The following is an 18397-nucleotide window of genomic DNA, read 5'->3' as shown; positions in this document are numbered from 1 at the left end:
TTTTGGATGAAGGTTCTCCTAATTATCCTTTTTTGTTTCAGTCTAATGCAATTCCCATGAACCAGGCCTTAGTTAGGTTAAAATAATGCACATGGAGAGATTTCACGTCTGTTCGTGGGTTTACTGTCGGTCATTGCCAGACCTCACGCCCCAGTGTTATATTTTTGTATGTACACCAATAGCCTGCATATATATAGGTATAGATAGGCTATATAAAAAAAAAATACAAAAACAAATAAAGGCTACAAATGAATATGAATTTGGGGTGAAATACAGTATTGTGATCAATGCTTGAATTCTAACAAGGCAAAGAACATTCATTGCTTATTTGTTTGACTATTTACATTTTAAAGCTATAGTGCGTAGTTTCTGTCGCCCCCATGAGGAATTCTAAGTATGTGCGTGTCTACATGATACAAGCCTTAGCCTACGTCACGTGTCAAACTCAAGGCCCGCGGGCCGAACCCGGCCCCTGGCAGGTTTTGATCCGGCCCGCATATCAATTTAGGTTCACAATAAATGTTGGCCCGCCTAGTTGTGCACCAAAACAAAAAGACAGGAAACTGTTTTTCAAACGGCAACTACACTTAGAGCGGAATTTGGTAGATTTGCTGACTTTGAGACTCCCAGAAATTCCCACAGAAGCAGAAAGTTTCCAAAATTTAAGCTCGGAAACAGGTTGCTGTGAGTCGACTTTTAAAATGTAATCTTTGTTATGCTTGATTTGCTAAATTCTAAGATTTATATGGAACTATTTGCTGCCTTTTTTTAGGGCTTTATGTGGACCAAACTGTAGGTGAGAAGATTATATGAGACCTGGAATAATACAGTCAAAGATATTTGACTTTTTTGAAATAAAAGCATGAAAATAAAATTATGAAATGAAAATGTCTGCTCCTTGATGCGATTCTCCTTTTCCGGTGTGGCCCTTAGTGAAGTTGAGTTTCACACCCCTGGCGTGATAGCGCATGTGCCCCCACCCCTCCTCGATGCAGATGCTAGTAGCCAAGGAGGACACGGAGGATTAAAACAACATGATAGACTATTCAGAAGAGGTCATTATCTTCACACGAGTTTCTGTGCCGGAAAGTCTCCGGACGCCACCATCTTCTGAACATAGTCATACTGAGAAATCCAGAGAGAGTTGTGTGGAGCTGATAGTCTTAATTAGCTTTGTAGCAACTCAACTATCCAGACCAGCAGCAGACCCAACGTGGTCTAACCCAATGGGCTGAAACTAGTGAATTACTCAAACAATAGATAACATTGAACTGCTTCAAATTTCGCTGCACAACTGCCTACAATATGCTGGAAGAACCCTGGGACTTCACTAATCCAGAATAGATCTAACTTGTACGAACACTTTTATTTTGACACGTCACACCGGAAACCCCATTGACTCTTGTATGTAGCTTGACTCTAGTCGCGTTTCTCCAGCGCACGCCCACACCCACCCACCGTGCACTGTCACCGTGCGCTGCAGTGTCTGCGGGACTTTGTCTTCTCAGTGCGGCGGTGTCGGGACATCTCTGCGGCATCGGCAGTCAGGACAACCGGGCAAAGCTCTCTCCGCAACGCTCCCGTGTGTCCACTTGTCTTCATCCATCCTGCTGGCTGGCACTGAGGCGTGTGCGCTCTGCGGCTGCGGGCATCTTCCATGTCCTGTCCTGTTAGTGTGGATAGTGGCTTATTGACTGTGCATCATCTGACTGGAGAAGACATCTGGCTGGCACCATGAGCAGCACTGGTGAGACCTTTTGTATTGTGGATTGCCCTGGCTTTCCTCATGCCCTGGGACAGTTATTGTTCATAATAGCCTAATAACATGTTTTTTAATATTCCCAGGGTTTACAACGTAGCTGTGTTGAATGATAAGTATGTGCTTTCTCTTTCCTAAATGACACAATGTGTCACCTGCTTTGGAAGCACACTAATATTCCTCTGTGTAAAATGTGTATAGGCCTACTGTGCATTCAAAATCTGTCCTAATTGATAACCAATGTATGTCGTGTTATCCTGTATCTGCTAATGAAGGCAGCATCGGGGTGCACCCAAATATGTGATACTACAGTTAGTCAACATTGAGGTTGTCTGACAGTGTCAAATGTGTCCCTGTGAAAAAGACTGTCATATGGCCTGATTAGACAGGATGTAGATTATAGAACCACCCAGAGTGGGTCTGCTGGCTCTGTGGGCTGCTGTCCCACCCGGCTTTGTCCCTGCGGGGGTGGGGGGGGGGGGGGGTTACCAATGGAACACAGGGCTGGTGTTGATTTGAAGCCTGTGTTCTGTCAAGTCCTGCAGTAACAGTACTGCACTGTTTGGTCTACATGCAAATAACAGATTATGCTTGATTTCTGTTAGTGTTTTGGCCTGTGTGTTGGTATCAACTGCCCAGTTTGACAGCCAGGCCGGTTAGGGTTAGGGTTAGGGTTAGGGTTAGGGTTAGGGTTAGGGTTAGGGTTACGTAACAAACCTCAGGTAAATATTGGAGATGTATTTGAAAGATGGAGACAGCTTAGAGCCCAAAAGGACGCCAAGTTTAGTTGGCTAATTTCCTCCTGAACAGGTAAGCATTAGCTTCAGGCTAATTTATCACGGCTACTAGAGACAGGCATTTTCAGTAATTTCAACATTTGTGTACTCACGTTGAATTATATAGCTAGAGTACCTGAGTTGGTTACTTGCAAAAGAAATTGAGACACAGCCAGTGAAGTGATCCCGACTGGTCCTGGCTAACGGCGTCATGCTAACACACGCTAATTGGTAGCGTTTACCGGAGGACGAGGCAAGCGGGCCACGGCTGTTTACAACCACCGTGACAGACCTATGACAGAAACCGCAAGTTTGGCTTCCTCAAAATGGAAACATGCAATTTAACTTTGGCAAAACAACGGTGTAGCCTGTTCAGCAGCTGTAGCCGACCAACGGTGAGTAATTTTAAGCCGAGAAAGCGCGAAAGTGAAATTGTCATGCATTGGGACATTTAAAGGTCCCAAATTTCACTTTATGAGGTTTTTTTGACATTAATATGCGTTCCCCCAGCCTGCCTATGGTCCCCCAGTGGCTAGAAATGGTGATAGGTGTAAACCGAGCCCTGGGTATCCTGCTCTGCCTTTGAGAAAATGAAAACTCTGATGGGCCGACCAGGAATCTTCTCCTTATGAGGTCATAAGGAGCAAGGTTACCTCCCCTTTCTCTGCTTTGAGAATTTGGCCCACCCATGAGAGAGAGACATCATGGCTTTCAAACGAGCAAAGTGGCAGTTGGTCAGGGTCACACCCCCACCCTCCACCTTCCACCTGATGCATGTCTTTTCGCCGATGTCTGTATCCTTCCTCTTCCTTTGTGTTGGCGTTCTAAACTCTGGTGGATTTATGAGGACTATGGTTAACTGATCTTCAGATCTCTGCAGGGTAAATCCAGACAGCTAGCTAGACTATCTGTTCAATCGGAGTTTTTTCTCGCACGACTATTTTACAGCAGCTCCGTGCGGAGCTTAGCACCGCCCAAGATGATTGTGATTGGTTTAAAGAAATGCCAATAAACCAGAGCATGTTTTTCTCCCATCCAGGAATGCTGTGTGGACTAGCCAGACGCTCCTCCACTCAGTGTGTGGATGGTCTGGCAAAGCGAGACTGTATGCTAACTAGCTAGCTAACGATCCTTTATGATGTAATGTTATTATTATAATATTTGTAACGCTATTTAAAACACGCAGCGTATTCGTTCAGCTGCATTTCCTTTCCCTGCTCTCCTCCATCTCTCTGTCGCTCGTGCGTCTCTCATACACACACAGCCCCTCCCCTCCGTTCACACAGCGTCTGTCTCCATCAAAAAGAGAGAAAGTCCTCCAGGGTTATGTCGAGGGTGGCTGTTGATTTTAAAGTCATGTTAAAACTATTTCCTGTCCTTCTTCCGATTTCCATCTGCAGCCTGTCACTCCCCCCTGTACTACCGTTACTCGGTATGGAACATTAGCTCACAATGCCTTGTGTTTCTCACTCCTGTAACTTATTGTTTATCAGACATGACATGAGAAGAGGGAAGAATAGCTAACGTTAGCCAACATATTTATAAAAAACATTTGAATAGTAATTTCAGCATTCGAATATTATTGATTGTTTTTTACTATTCAATTTATATTCAACTTTCAGAATTCATTCCAACAGCCCTACACACTAATGTTCCACTATTATTTCAACAATTACAATATTCAGAATTTGATACAGGTCCCTTTGGATATTCTGAATAAGTCCTTTTTCCGAATTTAGCATTTTAAAATAACCCTTGTGTTTTCCTCAAATTTGACCAGTTTTCAAAGTTTTCATTATCATAAATATAGGTTTCTTTCAATCAAATTGCCCAAAAACCACATGGATGCATGGATGTACATTGTATGGAACCCATACAACATAAAAACAATAATAATGATTTTTTTTTCCATTACATTTTTTTTTTTTCATTCAATTTTATAGCATTTGAAAAAAATGTCCTTTGAACTTTGACAGTCTGTGATCCTCTCAACATCCTCTGATCTTAACTAATAGTCAAAATAATTCATAATTTCTGCTTTGTTAACTCAACAATATGGTATAATATCATTTAAATTAGGTTTATTGACCATGACCATCAATTTTGATCCTTGTCGACAAGAAGACAACACACGGGTTAAGGAATGTGGGATTCGCTGTTATTATTCAGGTTTTAGAAGCATTCTTTGGATATATTCAGAATCTGCTTCTCAATCAGGGTTTTACCAGTTTATGGCCTCTTGCCAACTTTCCAAGCAGCTTACAGATTGCAGGGCTGCAAGCTGACCTTTTCAAGAAGCTGGTTGAAGGAATGAAAGAGGGCAAAAACCAGAATATTATGTGCATGTCAAATGTTTCTGGTTTTTGCCCGTATTCCGACAAAGACAATATTCCGAATGTATTGTGAATTTTCCACTAATATTCCTGTTTACATGCAGCATGTAAAAATAGGATTTAAAAAAAGTTTTCTACCGGTGGTGGACCATGTGAACACTCTTTCATTCCTTCAACCAGCTTCTTGAAAAGGTTGGCGTTGCGATGCTTGTCTTGTCTTCAAAGCCATGTTGATGTCAAAGAATGCTTTTAAAACCTAAATAATATCGGCATATCCCACATGTCTTATCAGAAAATGCTTTATTCGGAAAAAGGTCTTTTTCTAAATATCCAAACGGAATATGCTGTTTACATGACCCCTATCAAATTCAGATTATTCTCATATTCGTAATTAGAGATGCACCGATTGACCGGCCGATTTTCACGTGATTGGCAATGACCGACAACCGGGCCAATCAGTCTGACCGATTTTATGCCGGTCAAATGCTGTAAATAAATAACATTGTAAAGGCTACCATACACAATGCATAGGAATTATATATAGGGTAGGAAATAATAACAATAAACCCACTATTAATTACATTATCTTAATGCAGTGTAACTACTGTAGCATGTAAATAATGCATATAAAATACAAACGTGAGCAAGGGCGTTCAACAATTGCCATTATGTTGAATCAACAGCCACGGGCAACCTCACTAGCAGGTGAAGAACACAAACAACGGAATCACCAGCTAACAATGAACTGACAACATGAGTTATACGACTTACAGTTCTCAAGCACGCACACAAGCAATCTCAACTGGCTGGTTATTCTCCGGACACCAAGTCTCTTTTTCCTTTCTCTCCCTTTTCCGACCAGGTGACGCACGTGCCCGCTCGCGATGCGTGTCTGCGCTATTCTTCGACATGCACTCTAACAATCACTGCTTATAGACAGCCTGTTGTACAAAGCACTCGGGCGCCGCATGATTAACATCGCGCAACATCAGCATCACACGTGCACACGGAAACCTTGTGAATTAACCTGCAACATGTCAGCTGTTTGGAAATTCTTCAGCGTGTGTGAAGACAACCCATCTGCTTTAAAAGTTGAGAAATTCCGGCACTTGACTTTGAAATAAATCTAGTCAAAACCAAAAATAAGATATTCCTGGATACAGTGATTGCAGCTTATTAATGACTCTAACTCTTCAAACTAACAAGCGTGAATGGGCCTCGGTTTTAATCAGGAGAGCCATGGATGGTGCACAGCACTGCTGGAGCTGTTAATGAGAGTACTGCAGTGTGTCTGGCAGTTAAGACGGCAGAAATCCATCAACACACTGCTGGAAACTTCAAGCCAAAGAGACAAACAAGGGACATTGTTTGTCTGGGACGTTTGTCTTTCTTCTTTGTGGTGCCTTTTAAAGTTTGACCTTTTAACTTTTGAAGAATGTGGCCTGGATGTGTGAGTGGACATGAGCAGATCTCTACCTGTGTACAATGACAGCCGGTCTCCATATGTAGGGGCAAGTTGGTCCTGACAAGCAGTATCAGGTGTGTCTGTGTACACACAACGTTTCAATGTAGCTGTCTAGCTATAATTTCATTTTGAAGAGGGGATGTATAAGAACCTATCCAGGGGTGGTTCACATGTAGAGTTTGTCTTATTTACTTTAAAGCACAGTAGAAAAGATCGTCTACCTGCAACTGGGTGTTCAATTTAGGGCTAACTAACGATATTGCATTGTCGATTAATGTGTGGATTATTTTCTGGATTAATTCATTAGTTGTTCGGTCTATAAAATGTCAGAAAATGGTGAAAAATGTGGATCAGTGTTTCTTGAAACCCAAGATGACGTCCTCAAATGTCTTTTTATGTCCACATCTCAAAGATATTCAGTTTACTAGGGTTAGATTTAGGGTTTGGAGTGAAAAAACTAAAAAAAAATATTCACATTTAAGAAGCTGCAATCAGAGAACTTTTAACTGTTTCATCAAACAGATGAATTGATTATCAAAATAGTTAGGGATTCATTTAATAGATAACAACTAATCGATTAATCGTTTCATCTGTGCAGCTCTCGTTCAACTACGAGTGATCTAACAAAAGTTAGATGGACTTTTAATTAACTTTAGTAATCTCTTTTGGTGATTGATCATCTCGCCGGGTTGGGGAATGTGTGTGTCTCACTTAAACAAAGTTGTGCTGTGATCCTGGAGACTGTGGACCCGCTTGGAGATCGCATTGAAACAGGAAACTCAGCCTTTCTTTTGATGGCTGTACAGGCCTGGGTACAGGCAGTGGATCTTTGCACCGTAGGGTTGCATTTATGTCTGATCGTCCACTTAATCGTAAAAGTCGAAAATGTTCTGAATTGTAGCTCGGCTGTGAGATGATGATTTGGCTGTAATGTGTGAACCAAAGATGTTTTTTCAGTTTCTTTCTGAATTCATGTTTATCGAATAGAAACATAACGCCATGGTAGGGCTGCCACCTCTTAGTCGATTAGTCGACTAATCGGTCGTTTTGGTCTTAGTCGACTAAGATTTCTTTAGTCGATTAGTCATTTTTTATGCTTATTCATGCTTAATTACTCATTTCCAAGAAACTTCTGAGCACATTTATGGTAAACACAAGATTTAAAGTGGTGCTTTTGTAGGATTAATTGTGGAGAAACTCAGTTTTACAGATGGTTAATTAACTACATTTATATTGTGCTTTTCTAGTCTTAACCACCTCTTATAGCGCACAGCTCTGTCAATTAAATCAACTAATCGATTAGTCGACAAAATCGTATAAGTGTTAGTCGACTAAGAATTTCTTTAGTTGAGGACAGCCCTACGCCATGGTTTGTTATAATGATAACTATTGATGATAATTATTCCAGTTTCTCGATTTCTGGAGCTGGCTTTTCCCGATCCTGACCACAGACTGTAAAACTAACGGACCTAGCATCGGTGGCGTCACCCTTTGGGTTTTTGGGAAAGTAGGGACGAAAACACGGACAACGGCCAAAAACAAGTTCAGGTCTCTATTACTGTCCCCAGTGTTAGCATGGTTAGCATTGCTAAGTATAAAGTCCTGATTGACCGGTCCTAAAGCATCCCCTGATATATTGTTTATTTTAAAATAAATGGGACCATCATTTACTAAATGAACATCATGCTGTATTGAAGAAGACTTGAAACTAGCAATTGAGACTATAAACTCTATAAAAATGTTTATTAAGTGAGAAGTAGGTTTGTTTTCTTCGACTGAAGCTGCAGCTTTAAGGAGCTTCAGCATTAGTTTTACTTTTCAGACCCAAAGTTGCTGCTTGATCCTCACAATTTATTGGAAGTGTCCTGCTATCCTACCAGCATACCTGATCCAATGTGAGTTCTCTAGTTTAGATTATGTCCTAAAACAAAAATCGCCCAAAAGATTCCTTGCAACTGCTTGTCCTGATCCACCCTAATCACAACAACGCAATGTAGTATGTCCTGGCATCCTACCCAAATCCTGCGTGACCCCGTAGGATTCCTGAATAAAATGCCAGCCCTCAGTTCAGGTTAAAAAGACGCTTCTCTGTTTGAGAATAAAAAAAAACTGAGATGTGTATTTACAGTAGCCTGGAAATCAAGACCCAAATCCGAAAGATTAAAGGTCTGGCATTGAGTAATGAAAATTGCCCAACTCGAGGGGCGGCACCAAGCATGCATTTGAAAATCTCACTGCACGCAATTGGCTAACACTACGACCAATCACAACAATACACAGGGCCCCATACGCTTAGCTACCAGAGGAGCTAACTGGTAGATTAAACTGTCTTCATCTGTTTAGCTCGCCTCTGGCCCGCCTATATCAGATACACCGATGTGATTGGTGCAGCTCGGCTACAAGGGCATAGTTAATGAGCATCATTACTCAATGCCAGAGTGACTCGCTGAGCAAATTCAAATTGTGCTCTCGTGAGAACTCTGGATTTCCAGGGTATATTTCCAGGCGTCTCGGTGTGGTTGTTTAATGCAGCCTTTGTTTGACATTGTTTACCTGGTCAAACCACAGGAGTGGTGCAGGGCTTAAATAAACCTCTCAGAACAGGCTCGACATGAACACACCCTGAGAGAAATCAATCTACAGTCTTTTAATTCCAGAAAAATGTAATAGCACATTTGTTTATCACTAACTGGGTTAGTGTTTAGTTCTCAGTTACATCCTTAGCTGAGACATATTGAGCCCCTTCACCACCGGGAATAACTACCAGTGACTGATAGGGATAGATGATGGTAGAATAGCCTGTTAATGTCAGCTCTGATTACTGCCACAAGTCACATCAGGAGAGCTTTAGTCTCGCATTGCCAGACTTTTCTCCAAAGCGCTGCAAAGGAGGGTCTGGCTAGGCTCAGTATTCTGGGATGGGAGAAAAACGGGCTCTGCTTTATTGGCATTTCTTTAAACCAATCACAATCATCTTGGGCGGTGGTAAGCTCCGGACGGAGCCACAGTGCCTCTGGAAAATAGTCTCAGGAAATAACTTGTTTTGGTGGAACGTGTGTATGTTCAAAAGTAGTTTATGTTGTGCAACAGAAAACTCAGATTGGACAGATAGTCTAGCTAGCTGTCTGGATTTACCCTGCTGAGATCTGAGGAGCAGTTAACCATAGTCCTCACAAATCCACCAGAGTTTAGAACTCCATCACAAAGAAAGCGGAAGGGGACGGACATCCTGCCGGAAATGAAGGACAACCGGCGGAACCTCAGGCGGCACAATTAGGAGAGCGCTGATCAATACTGTTTCTGCCTGTTTGTGTACAGTTCAACCTAAGGCTGTGGAACTGCCAACCCTGAGTTAAAGTAAAGCAAAACGGTATGAATCTATAATCTTTATCTCCACAGCGCTGTGCAGTAAGGTCTGGCTACACATACATTAGGGGTGTGCAAAAAATCAATTCACATTTGTATCACAATTCAAGCTCTACCGATTCAAATTGATTCATAAAATTCCCAAAATCAATTCATATATATATATATATTTTTTTTTTTTAAATTGTAAATTGCAGTAGACAATCACTTGGGAAAAGTAACTACATTTACATATTGTGAATCGTTTTTTTTAATCGAGAATTGTTTTTGAATCGAAAAACGATTTTGAATTGAGCCTAAAAATCTATATCGAATCGTGACATTTTCTGAATCAAACATACTTCCATGATGGAAGAATAAAACGATCTGGGTTGTATGCATTTCTGTAAACCAATCAAAATCATATCAATCACATATTTATCAAACAGGATACAACATGTTAATTAGTGAGCTGAACAGTGGTTGGCAGGTGGATTTTTGAACACAGTCGTTATGCTAAGCTAGGCCAACCGCACCCTGACTCCGGCTTTGTACTGGAAACACAGACTTGAGATTTATGTTCATCTTTATGATTTCCATTTTTAAATGATATTGAAAACATGCATTTCCAAAAATGTGGCATTAGTCATATTTTTCTTTCTGTCACCAAATTCCATGGGAAGACAAAACCCACCAGGCATTATTGCTGCAAACATTCAGCTCAAAGTTTCTAAACTACGGCAGAACATTTCAAAGTTCTTGACCAAGACAATTACTGACATTAGTCCCAGCTATGAACCAGAGACTCCTGCTGAAGTACTAGCTAGTGAGCACCCACAAACACATACATATATGATTATCTTTTGGCAGTTGTGACACTGTTGCAGTAATGCTAACTTCCTCAAGCTCTTTGCCGGTAAATATTTGTGTCACAAGTTGTTATATAGCAGCAGTGTGCACTGTTTTTGCACTGAAAGGCATGTGCCTCCAGGCTGTGTGTGCCTCTCAAGGTGTTCTCTGTCAGGAATGATGATAGTTGGGTTTACACACGTGCATGAAGTGTTTGTAGAGAGGAGAAGATAGAGAGAGAGGGAAATACAGCAGGAACATCTTCATATCTGGACATAATACATTACGACGTTTGTGTGTGTGTGTGTGTGTGTGTGTGTGTGTGTGTGTGTGTCTCAGTCACCAGGGCATAGAGCTGGTGCGCCTGTTTGTCTCAGAGGAAGTGTAACTGCAAATCGGACGCTTTCGGCTCTTGTTAAGAATTCTCTAAAAGACGTGTTCTTCGATTTCTGGAGGAAGGAGGAGAGGCTGTGGTCGAATTGAAAGTTAAGCAAGAGGTTTAATAAAACAACATAAAAACGACAGTCAAAACACAATCAAACATAAAACATAAAACACTGCCAGCAGCAGATTGCAAAACATGCTTCCCCTGTGTGTGTGTGTGTGTGTGTGTCGTGGCCCCGCTCTCTGTCAAACATGCAGGAAGGAAAGATAAACTCGTAAACCCTTATGCGCTCCCATGTACCGAAATTTGGCACCGATTGATAACAATGGTAATTCCATCTGTACCCAAAAAAGTACCAATTTGGGTACCAAACCTTAGTTACAGAGTGTAATTCTTTCTGTGACATTGTGATTTACAATAACTCTAGAATGTATCATCTGGGTTCCCGTGTTTTAACAGAAGTTAGAGTAACTAGAAAGGTGATATGACGCCACTGACAGGCGACCAAACGAAACGTCCCGTGTCATTGAAGTAATGACAGATTTCTCTGGGTTTGAACATTGTTGGAAACATTTGGGATAGTGTAAGCACACAACTCAACACTATATGTATAGTTTTTAAACATTTTAATGCAGAATTATTACATATTGTACCTTTAATAGCCAATCAGTGAGCTCCATCTGGTTGTACAGTATGTATATCAATACCACACTAGTCATCGATGTCTTCCCATAGGAATGTAAAATGATCAGCAATAGGTCGTCATTTACGTATTTATTTTGTCCTGTGTGACCACAAGCAAAGTAGAGCAACATTCCCTGTGTTTTTTACCGTTAAAAACATGATTTGATCTGTTTTTAAAGCTAATATTATCCTAAAAACAGCCTATAATTACACATCAATCAAAGATGAGGCAGTAAAGTTCAGACATTTTGCAGATACAATATTATCTATCATACAGTATATCAGAATTTGACTTAACCCCCCCTCCCTTTTATGGCTGGGCTAATGAACCCAAGTGCGAGACACAGGGAGGCAGGAGATTTCTTGCCGGGGGAGATGGAATGGATACTGTAGAGTCGGACTGAACAGAGCCATAGTGGCATGCATTTGTTTTTCTAGTCAACTGCTCCAAGAGCTCATTTAAAGGCTAAGCCGAGTATTCTGCAAAATAAACCAATTAAACATATTGGATACTACTAATACTGATACTGCATTTGTCTGTAGCCCACGCCTTAGTAAGAATAACCCTGAATATAATATACTGTAAATACAATTAAGCCATTGTCCGTTTTATTTTTTTACAGCCGTGCTTTTGTGACATGTCAAAATGTCTGTTGAGTAAATTACTTTTTATTTCTTTTGAAATGTTGTTTCCCAGTTAGCTGTTTAACTGCTGCTGTGGTGGCCCACGCTGCTGAATGAAAGAACAAGGATGTTCAGACCCAGACTGCAGTCAGGCTGACACCACATCACTTCATACTGGGAGAAATACTGGCTGACCTCATACACACACACACACACACACACACACACACACACACACAGTAGTAATTAAGCCTGCAATGTGGTGTGGGCCTGTGACATTTCCCTGCAGCCTGCTGTTTAAACGGCCTTTAATGAAGGAGGAATGGCTGCTTGTTTATTCTACCTGACTCCACAGACTGAATAGTTTGGTCACGTCACAGTTTTCAAAGAACATTGCTAATATTTCTGGCTTGAAGGTGATCCAATACTGTCATTTAAAACTGTAATTACTATATACTATATATATTATAATTTGTATTATTATTATTATTATTACACAAGAGAGTGAGCTGATCAATTTCTTGTGTGCAGAGTGCAAATATATAAAAAACTGGAAGCAGGGCTAGCTGCTAACCTAGCTCAATGAAAAGCAAAAAGGACCCTTATATATGTAGTGAATTATATTGTAAAACTGCAACAGAGATGTCAAATATTTCATTCAAAAAGAAATGAGCACCCTTAGGCCTTGATCAGACGGAGCAGTTTAAAACACTGTGTCAGTGCTGCAGAAAAGTCCAGCTGCATGATTTAACATTCTGGGATAGGGGAAAACGTTCAAACTTGGTTGTATTTCTTTCAACCACTCACAATTGTCATGGTCGGCAGATGACGGTGCCCTGTAAAATAGACAAAAAGAGAGTGGAAGGGGGGGAGAATGCCGGCTGAAATAGGTGGCCAATTACAGGTGTTATCCCAACAGTCTACATCCAGTTAGTCAGACTAGCTGTGCACCTACAGGAAGCCAATATTTCAGTTATTTCTTTTTTTTAACATTATTTTTTGGCCATTTTAGGCCTTTATTGACCGGACAGCTGAAGACATGAAAGGGGAGAGAGAGAGGGAAATGACATGCAGCAAAGGGCCACAGGTCGGAGTCATGTGTATGTGTGAGAGATGTGAGATGGTGTACTGATTCCTAGATCAAGTAAATATTCTTAACTTTTCATTGAATTTAAATTACTATTTGGATATTTATTGTTTGCTACTGCCCAATCGGAAATATGTTTGTAATCTGTAATGTTATGTTGCACCAAACCATGCTCGGCTGACAGCATTTTTTAAAGATTATTTTTGAAAGGAGAGAGAGAGAGGGGGAATGACATGCCGCAAAGGGCCACGGCTGGAGGTCGGAGTTGAACCTATGCCCAAGGTCATAACATTTGATTTATATTATTTTCATATGGATCAAATCATTCACTGAGCCATTGGGCTCTGCATGGAACCATCTACATTAGTTATGTTTCCCCATTTATTTATTTAGGTTTTCCCTAAATTTGTCACCCGTGTGTTGCTTTCAGTGAATGAGTTTGAGTGTCCAATGATAGGTCTAAATACTTTCAGTGGACTGAGCTTGACTGAGTTGTCTTGGGAAATGACCTAGTAATCTTACAAATCTTCATACAGAATTCATGATGCACAGCAGAGGGTTATACACTATGCAACGACACACAGAAACAAATGTCTTATTCAGTTCACTGAGCCTCTGAATGTGACACTATTATAAATAACTAACAATGTTCCATTTACAGTTAGATCAAATGAAATCTATTCTCATCCCCACGCAGCGCAAAATGACAAAAATATAAGGACTCAAAGTTAGTGTTTGATCTAACACATACTAAAGCTCCTCACAATCTTTTACTGTATATTTGGAAGTCTGTACTCTCAGCTGCAATATAACAAAAATGAGTATGCAATATAGGCATTATACTTGGACTGGAGACACTATCAGAAATAATTTCCAACATATCATCCAACTATCCATCCACCTACCGATATCCAGATCCGAGTGGCCACAGACTCCCTGACTCCAGTCTAGAGTTGGGCCAATTTCCAGTTTCGCCGATTTCCTGTTTCACTGGTCTGGTCCGGTGTACGAGGCTAAACCGGATTGAATTTATGCTGACCAGTTGAACCGGCATTTGTCACTATGTCACCTGCTGGCAAATTAAAAAGTAGCTGATATTAGCAACCTGTGCCGAAGGCATCACGGCACTAACTTCCAACTTGTGTTGCAAGCAGTGTTGGCCAGTAGTGTTACTAGTTTACCTACTCCTATAAGCTTGTCAGTAGCTTAAGTTAGCTCTTTTATTGATCAAGTACTGTAGCGTCCACGCAAGCTAACGTACATATCCCAAAGGATTCTGAAGCTCAAGCACGGACCTTGTTTTTTTTTATAAGATAATTTTTTGGGGTATTTTAGGCCTTTATTATACAAGATAGCTAAATATGTGGAAGAGGGGAAGTGAGAGGGGGAATGACATGCAGCAAACGGCCGCAGGTCGGAGTCAAACCCACAAGGACTGAGGCTTATTATATGGTGCATACGCTCTACCAGGTGAGCCATCCAGGTGCCCCAGACCTTTCTGCTACGGTCTGAAATATCACTGGTGCCACCGCCATTAACCACAGATACTAAACCATCTCTGTTATGACCTCACTGCATGGCTTAGAGGCGCGTTACCGCCACCATGGGGTCTGGAGTCTACACTCATTATGGGCTGTCTCATTAGTTTCACTCAGGAGCAGCTGAGACAAGTGTGACACCCAGTGGGAAAAAAGTAACGTTACCTGAAAACAGCGTGTAGTTTCTTTATAGCATCTCACATCACACTTTCAGTCACTATGACCACTACTACGGTCAGAAACATTGTGCCAAAATATGAACAATAACGTTGCTGTCAACAGGCTTATCTGCTAATGTTAGCTACCGACCGTTACCTTGAAACCATCCAGCAAATAGACGGTACTGTAGAGTGCCGTTACTTGAAACCGGTGATTTAATGTCGCCGCTCATTTTACACACAGTTTAACAACAAAACAGCTTTACTCTTGAATCTTCCTGATTTGCTCATGAGAAATCCGGAATCCTTTGTGTCAACCTCAACTTTTGTGGAATTTTGACATTCGTGCCGTTAACCTATGGCCAACTTGACTTGCAGAACAGAGACATTGAGGAACCAAAGAGATGGAGAGTCCTGAACAGAGAAAGCTTTCCTATTAACTGTGTCGGACCCTTCACTTTTACATAATCCTGCTCTGCTGGAGTATTTAATGCTCCACATAGAGGCATAGTTTGCAGATATTGTAACAATAACAAACATATTGTTTGTAGTGATTGTTGAAGTCAATACAAGTTATATTGTTTGGACATATTATACTGTCAAAATGTATTTCACAGTAGCTCTGTCTCTCTAATTGGCAACATAGTGTGTTGTGGCCCTGCAGTTTATGATGTAATGTTTCCCGATAATAACTCAGCAAGAATTTTAATGTGATGAACATATGTCTACTGGAGCTATTTGTAGGCACGGTGAGGAGAAAACAGAATATGTTGTCCTTTGTGTTTTTCAAATGCATCATGGGAATGTGTGCAGCTACCGCGGGAGCTAACTCTGCATATAACACCAGGATCAGATTGCTGCTGTTTGGAGACGGAGAGACAAAGATCAATTAGCTTCAGTGAATTATTCATCAATTCACTTTCTCTCCCGTGTGTGTGTGTGTGTGTGTGTGTGTGTGTGTGTGTGTGTGTGTGTGTGTTTGTGCTGCTGTATTAGTTAGTAAAGCTCTAAACACATCTTTTTTCCTCTGACCCTTCCAGTCTTTTTGTTCTGTTTCTTCAGCACCATTAAAGACAGGAAACAACTTCTTCCCCTCCTTCCCATTCTTCCTTGCAGCTTTTTTCCATTTCTCTTTTCTTTCCCTTGTCCTGCTATTTCACTACCCTTTTCTCTTTGTATCTCTGAGTCGGTTAGTTGACTAATCCGTCGTTTTGGTCTCAGTCCACTAAGATTTCTTTAGTCCACTAGTCATTTGCTTTTTTCATGCTGAATGACTTATTTTCAAGAAACTTCTGAGCACATCTCTGATAAACATCTAAAGTGTGGCTTTTGCATGATTCTTTGTGGGGAAATTCAGTTTTACAGATCTGTCCATTAAATCAACTAATCGATTAGTCGACAAAGAATTTCTTTAGTCAAAGACAGCCCTACCATTTTCCTTTCCTTTTCCTTTTTGTCTTCTCTTTTCTTATCACATCTTATATCTCCTCTCCTCTCCTCTCCTCTCCTCTCCTCTCCATTAGGGCTGTTGGAACAAATTCCTAAAGTCGAATATAATTCAAATAGCTGCGGCTAGAAATAGGAAGAATGATGGGAAATAGTTTTACATGACTTTAATATAGACATCGACTGAGCCAAAAAGCTTATGTTATCAATAGTTAGCTCATTCTTGTTTCCTAACTGCGTTGCAAGTTAAAGTAGCGTTAGCTTAGCTGGGAGCTTCATAGAGACAGCTAAAGTTAATGTTAGCTGTCAGAGTTAGCTTCAACTTCATATATTACCTTCTAACAGCTGTATTCTCAGTAACGAGACAATCTGCAAGAAACAGGTTGCTTTAAATCACTAAAATAGTAGTGACAGCACCGTTTGGCTTAGTTATCAATGCCGTTAGCCTCGTGGCTAACACTATTGTTATTTAACGTTACTTTATGACAAATCGTCTTGGCTGTGCTTTCTAATATGATGTCATTGTGCTAACCGAGCACCGTTAACCTTTACAACAGTATCTAACAATACACTTGTTAGATAATGTTTCATTACAGAGTTTGTTTGTTGCTGTGTGTTCGTGGTAGAAAATGTAAACAGAGGGGCGTATCGGAAATGCAATGCGCCATGACATAGATCCCCATCAAGGCAAGGCTGATGTTAGAAGCCCCTCTAGTGGACAGAACGTGTAACAACAACCACATGCTTATAGTGGCATTGACAATGCATAAGCCTGAGTAGTGTAGCACATATTAATAACAAGCAGCATTTGAGCTTTAAATATTCAAATATTATTCAAATATTTTAAAAATAACAAATGAAATTTGAATGGTATTATAGAGGAAGATTGACAGCCCTAATAAACATAGGCTAGTAATGAAGTGAGAGGACGGCAGGAGCGGTCGCTCTCTGTGTCAAATATCGCTGCAGATGGGATTACATTGTTAGTAGTTGAAAGTCCCCTGCGATAAAGACGCCATGGAGACCTTGTAATAGTAATTGTGTTTGTATGTTTTATGGTCACTGTTGAACCAGGGGACAGAAAATACAACTGAGGGGGCAAAGCCCCCTTTTGCCCCCTCGTGGTGCCGGGTGCGACTGGAACCCTTAAAGGGTAACTTCAAAGCAGACTGACACGCAGTGATTAATGCTCTCTGGCTGCCTTCTGCTTTCTGTAACAACAGATGGGAATGTAGGATTCAGCTTGATTCAGACCATACTTCACCGTTACTGGAGTACCCAACCAAGTGATGATTGATCCTACCCATGTACAAAGTGTATTGAATCTGATAAACATATCGTTATAATCGGTTTGTTAGTTTTTCCATAGAAAACCATACTATTGATCAGTTGTTCAAACTGCATCGTATCCATAATTTCAAAGGTGGATGGGACTGATTGGGCCAGAGTTATATTTAATGCCTTTCTAGTGGCAAACAGTGTATCCTAGCTTTCATCAAACTGTGAAGATGACTTGTATGTCTTGCCATACATTAGAGGTACAGTAGTAAAAGGGACATATTAACCTTTTTGGGTTAAGTAGCATTTTGTTCACTTTAAAGACTCCTTTTGGAGGTCTAAAGCTAAGCTACTTTGTACTCATTGTTTGGCTCTCGCACACACTCAAACACACCTCCCACCGCCTAATGTCCTCCTTTGAACTCAGCTTCGGGATTGGGGATGGTGCATTGCAGAGGCACACACACACACACACACACACACACACACACACACACACGTATGCCCACACACACTAACAAAGATAGAGAGGCCCACCTCCCCAGCCTTTTGTGGGCTCTCAGGGCTCCCATATTCATTCCATATCCATTATCCCCCCAGATATTCCCAGTAGTGATACGGTCATCTTAGCCTTTGAAGTGAAGCTCTTTACGATAGTCTTGTTCACTTT

General features: G+C 41.0%; 1 protein-coding gene across 1 annotated transcript in view; it reads left to right on the top strand.

The window, feature by feature from the left end:
• The first annotated feature begins 1456 nt into the window (after positions 1-1456).
• The window catches only part of ablim2 (actin binding LIM protein family, member 2), a 121622-nt gene continuing 104681 nt past the window's right edge, over positions 1457-18397 (top strand). The window contains exon 1 of the mRNA XM_028563799.1: positions 1457-1747. Coding sequence (XP_028419600.1) covers positions 1735-1747 — 13 coding nt within the window. The 5' untranslated portion in view covers positions 1457-1734. The remainder of the gene's footprint in view (positions 1748-18397) is intronic.

The sequence above is a fragment of the Perca flavescens genome, chromosome 19, assembly GCF_004354835.1.
Source record: "Perca flavescens isolate YP-PL-M2 chromosome 19, PFLA_1.0, whole genome shotgun sequence".
Lineage (NCBI taxonomy): Eukaryota > Metazoa > Chordata > Actinopteri > Perciformes > Percidae > Perca > Perca flavescens.
The sequence above is the reverse complement of the archived record's forward strand: the minus strand, read 5'-3'. Positions and strand labels throughout refer to the sequence as shown.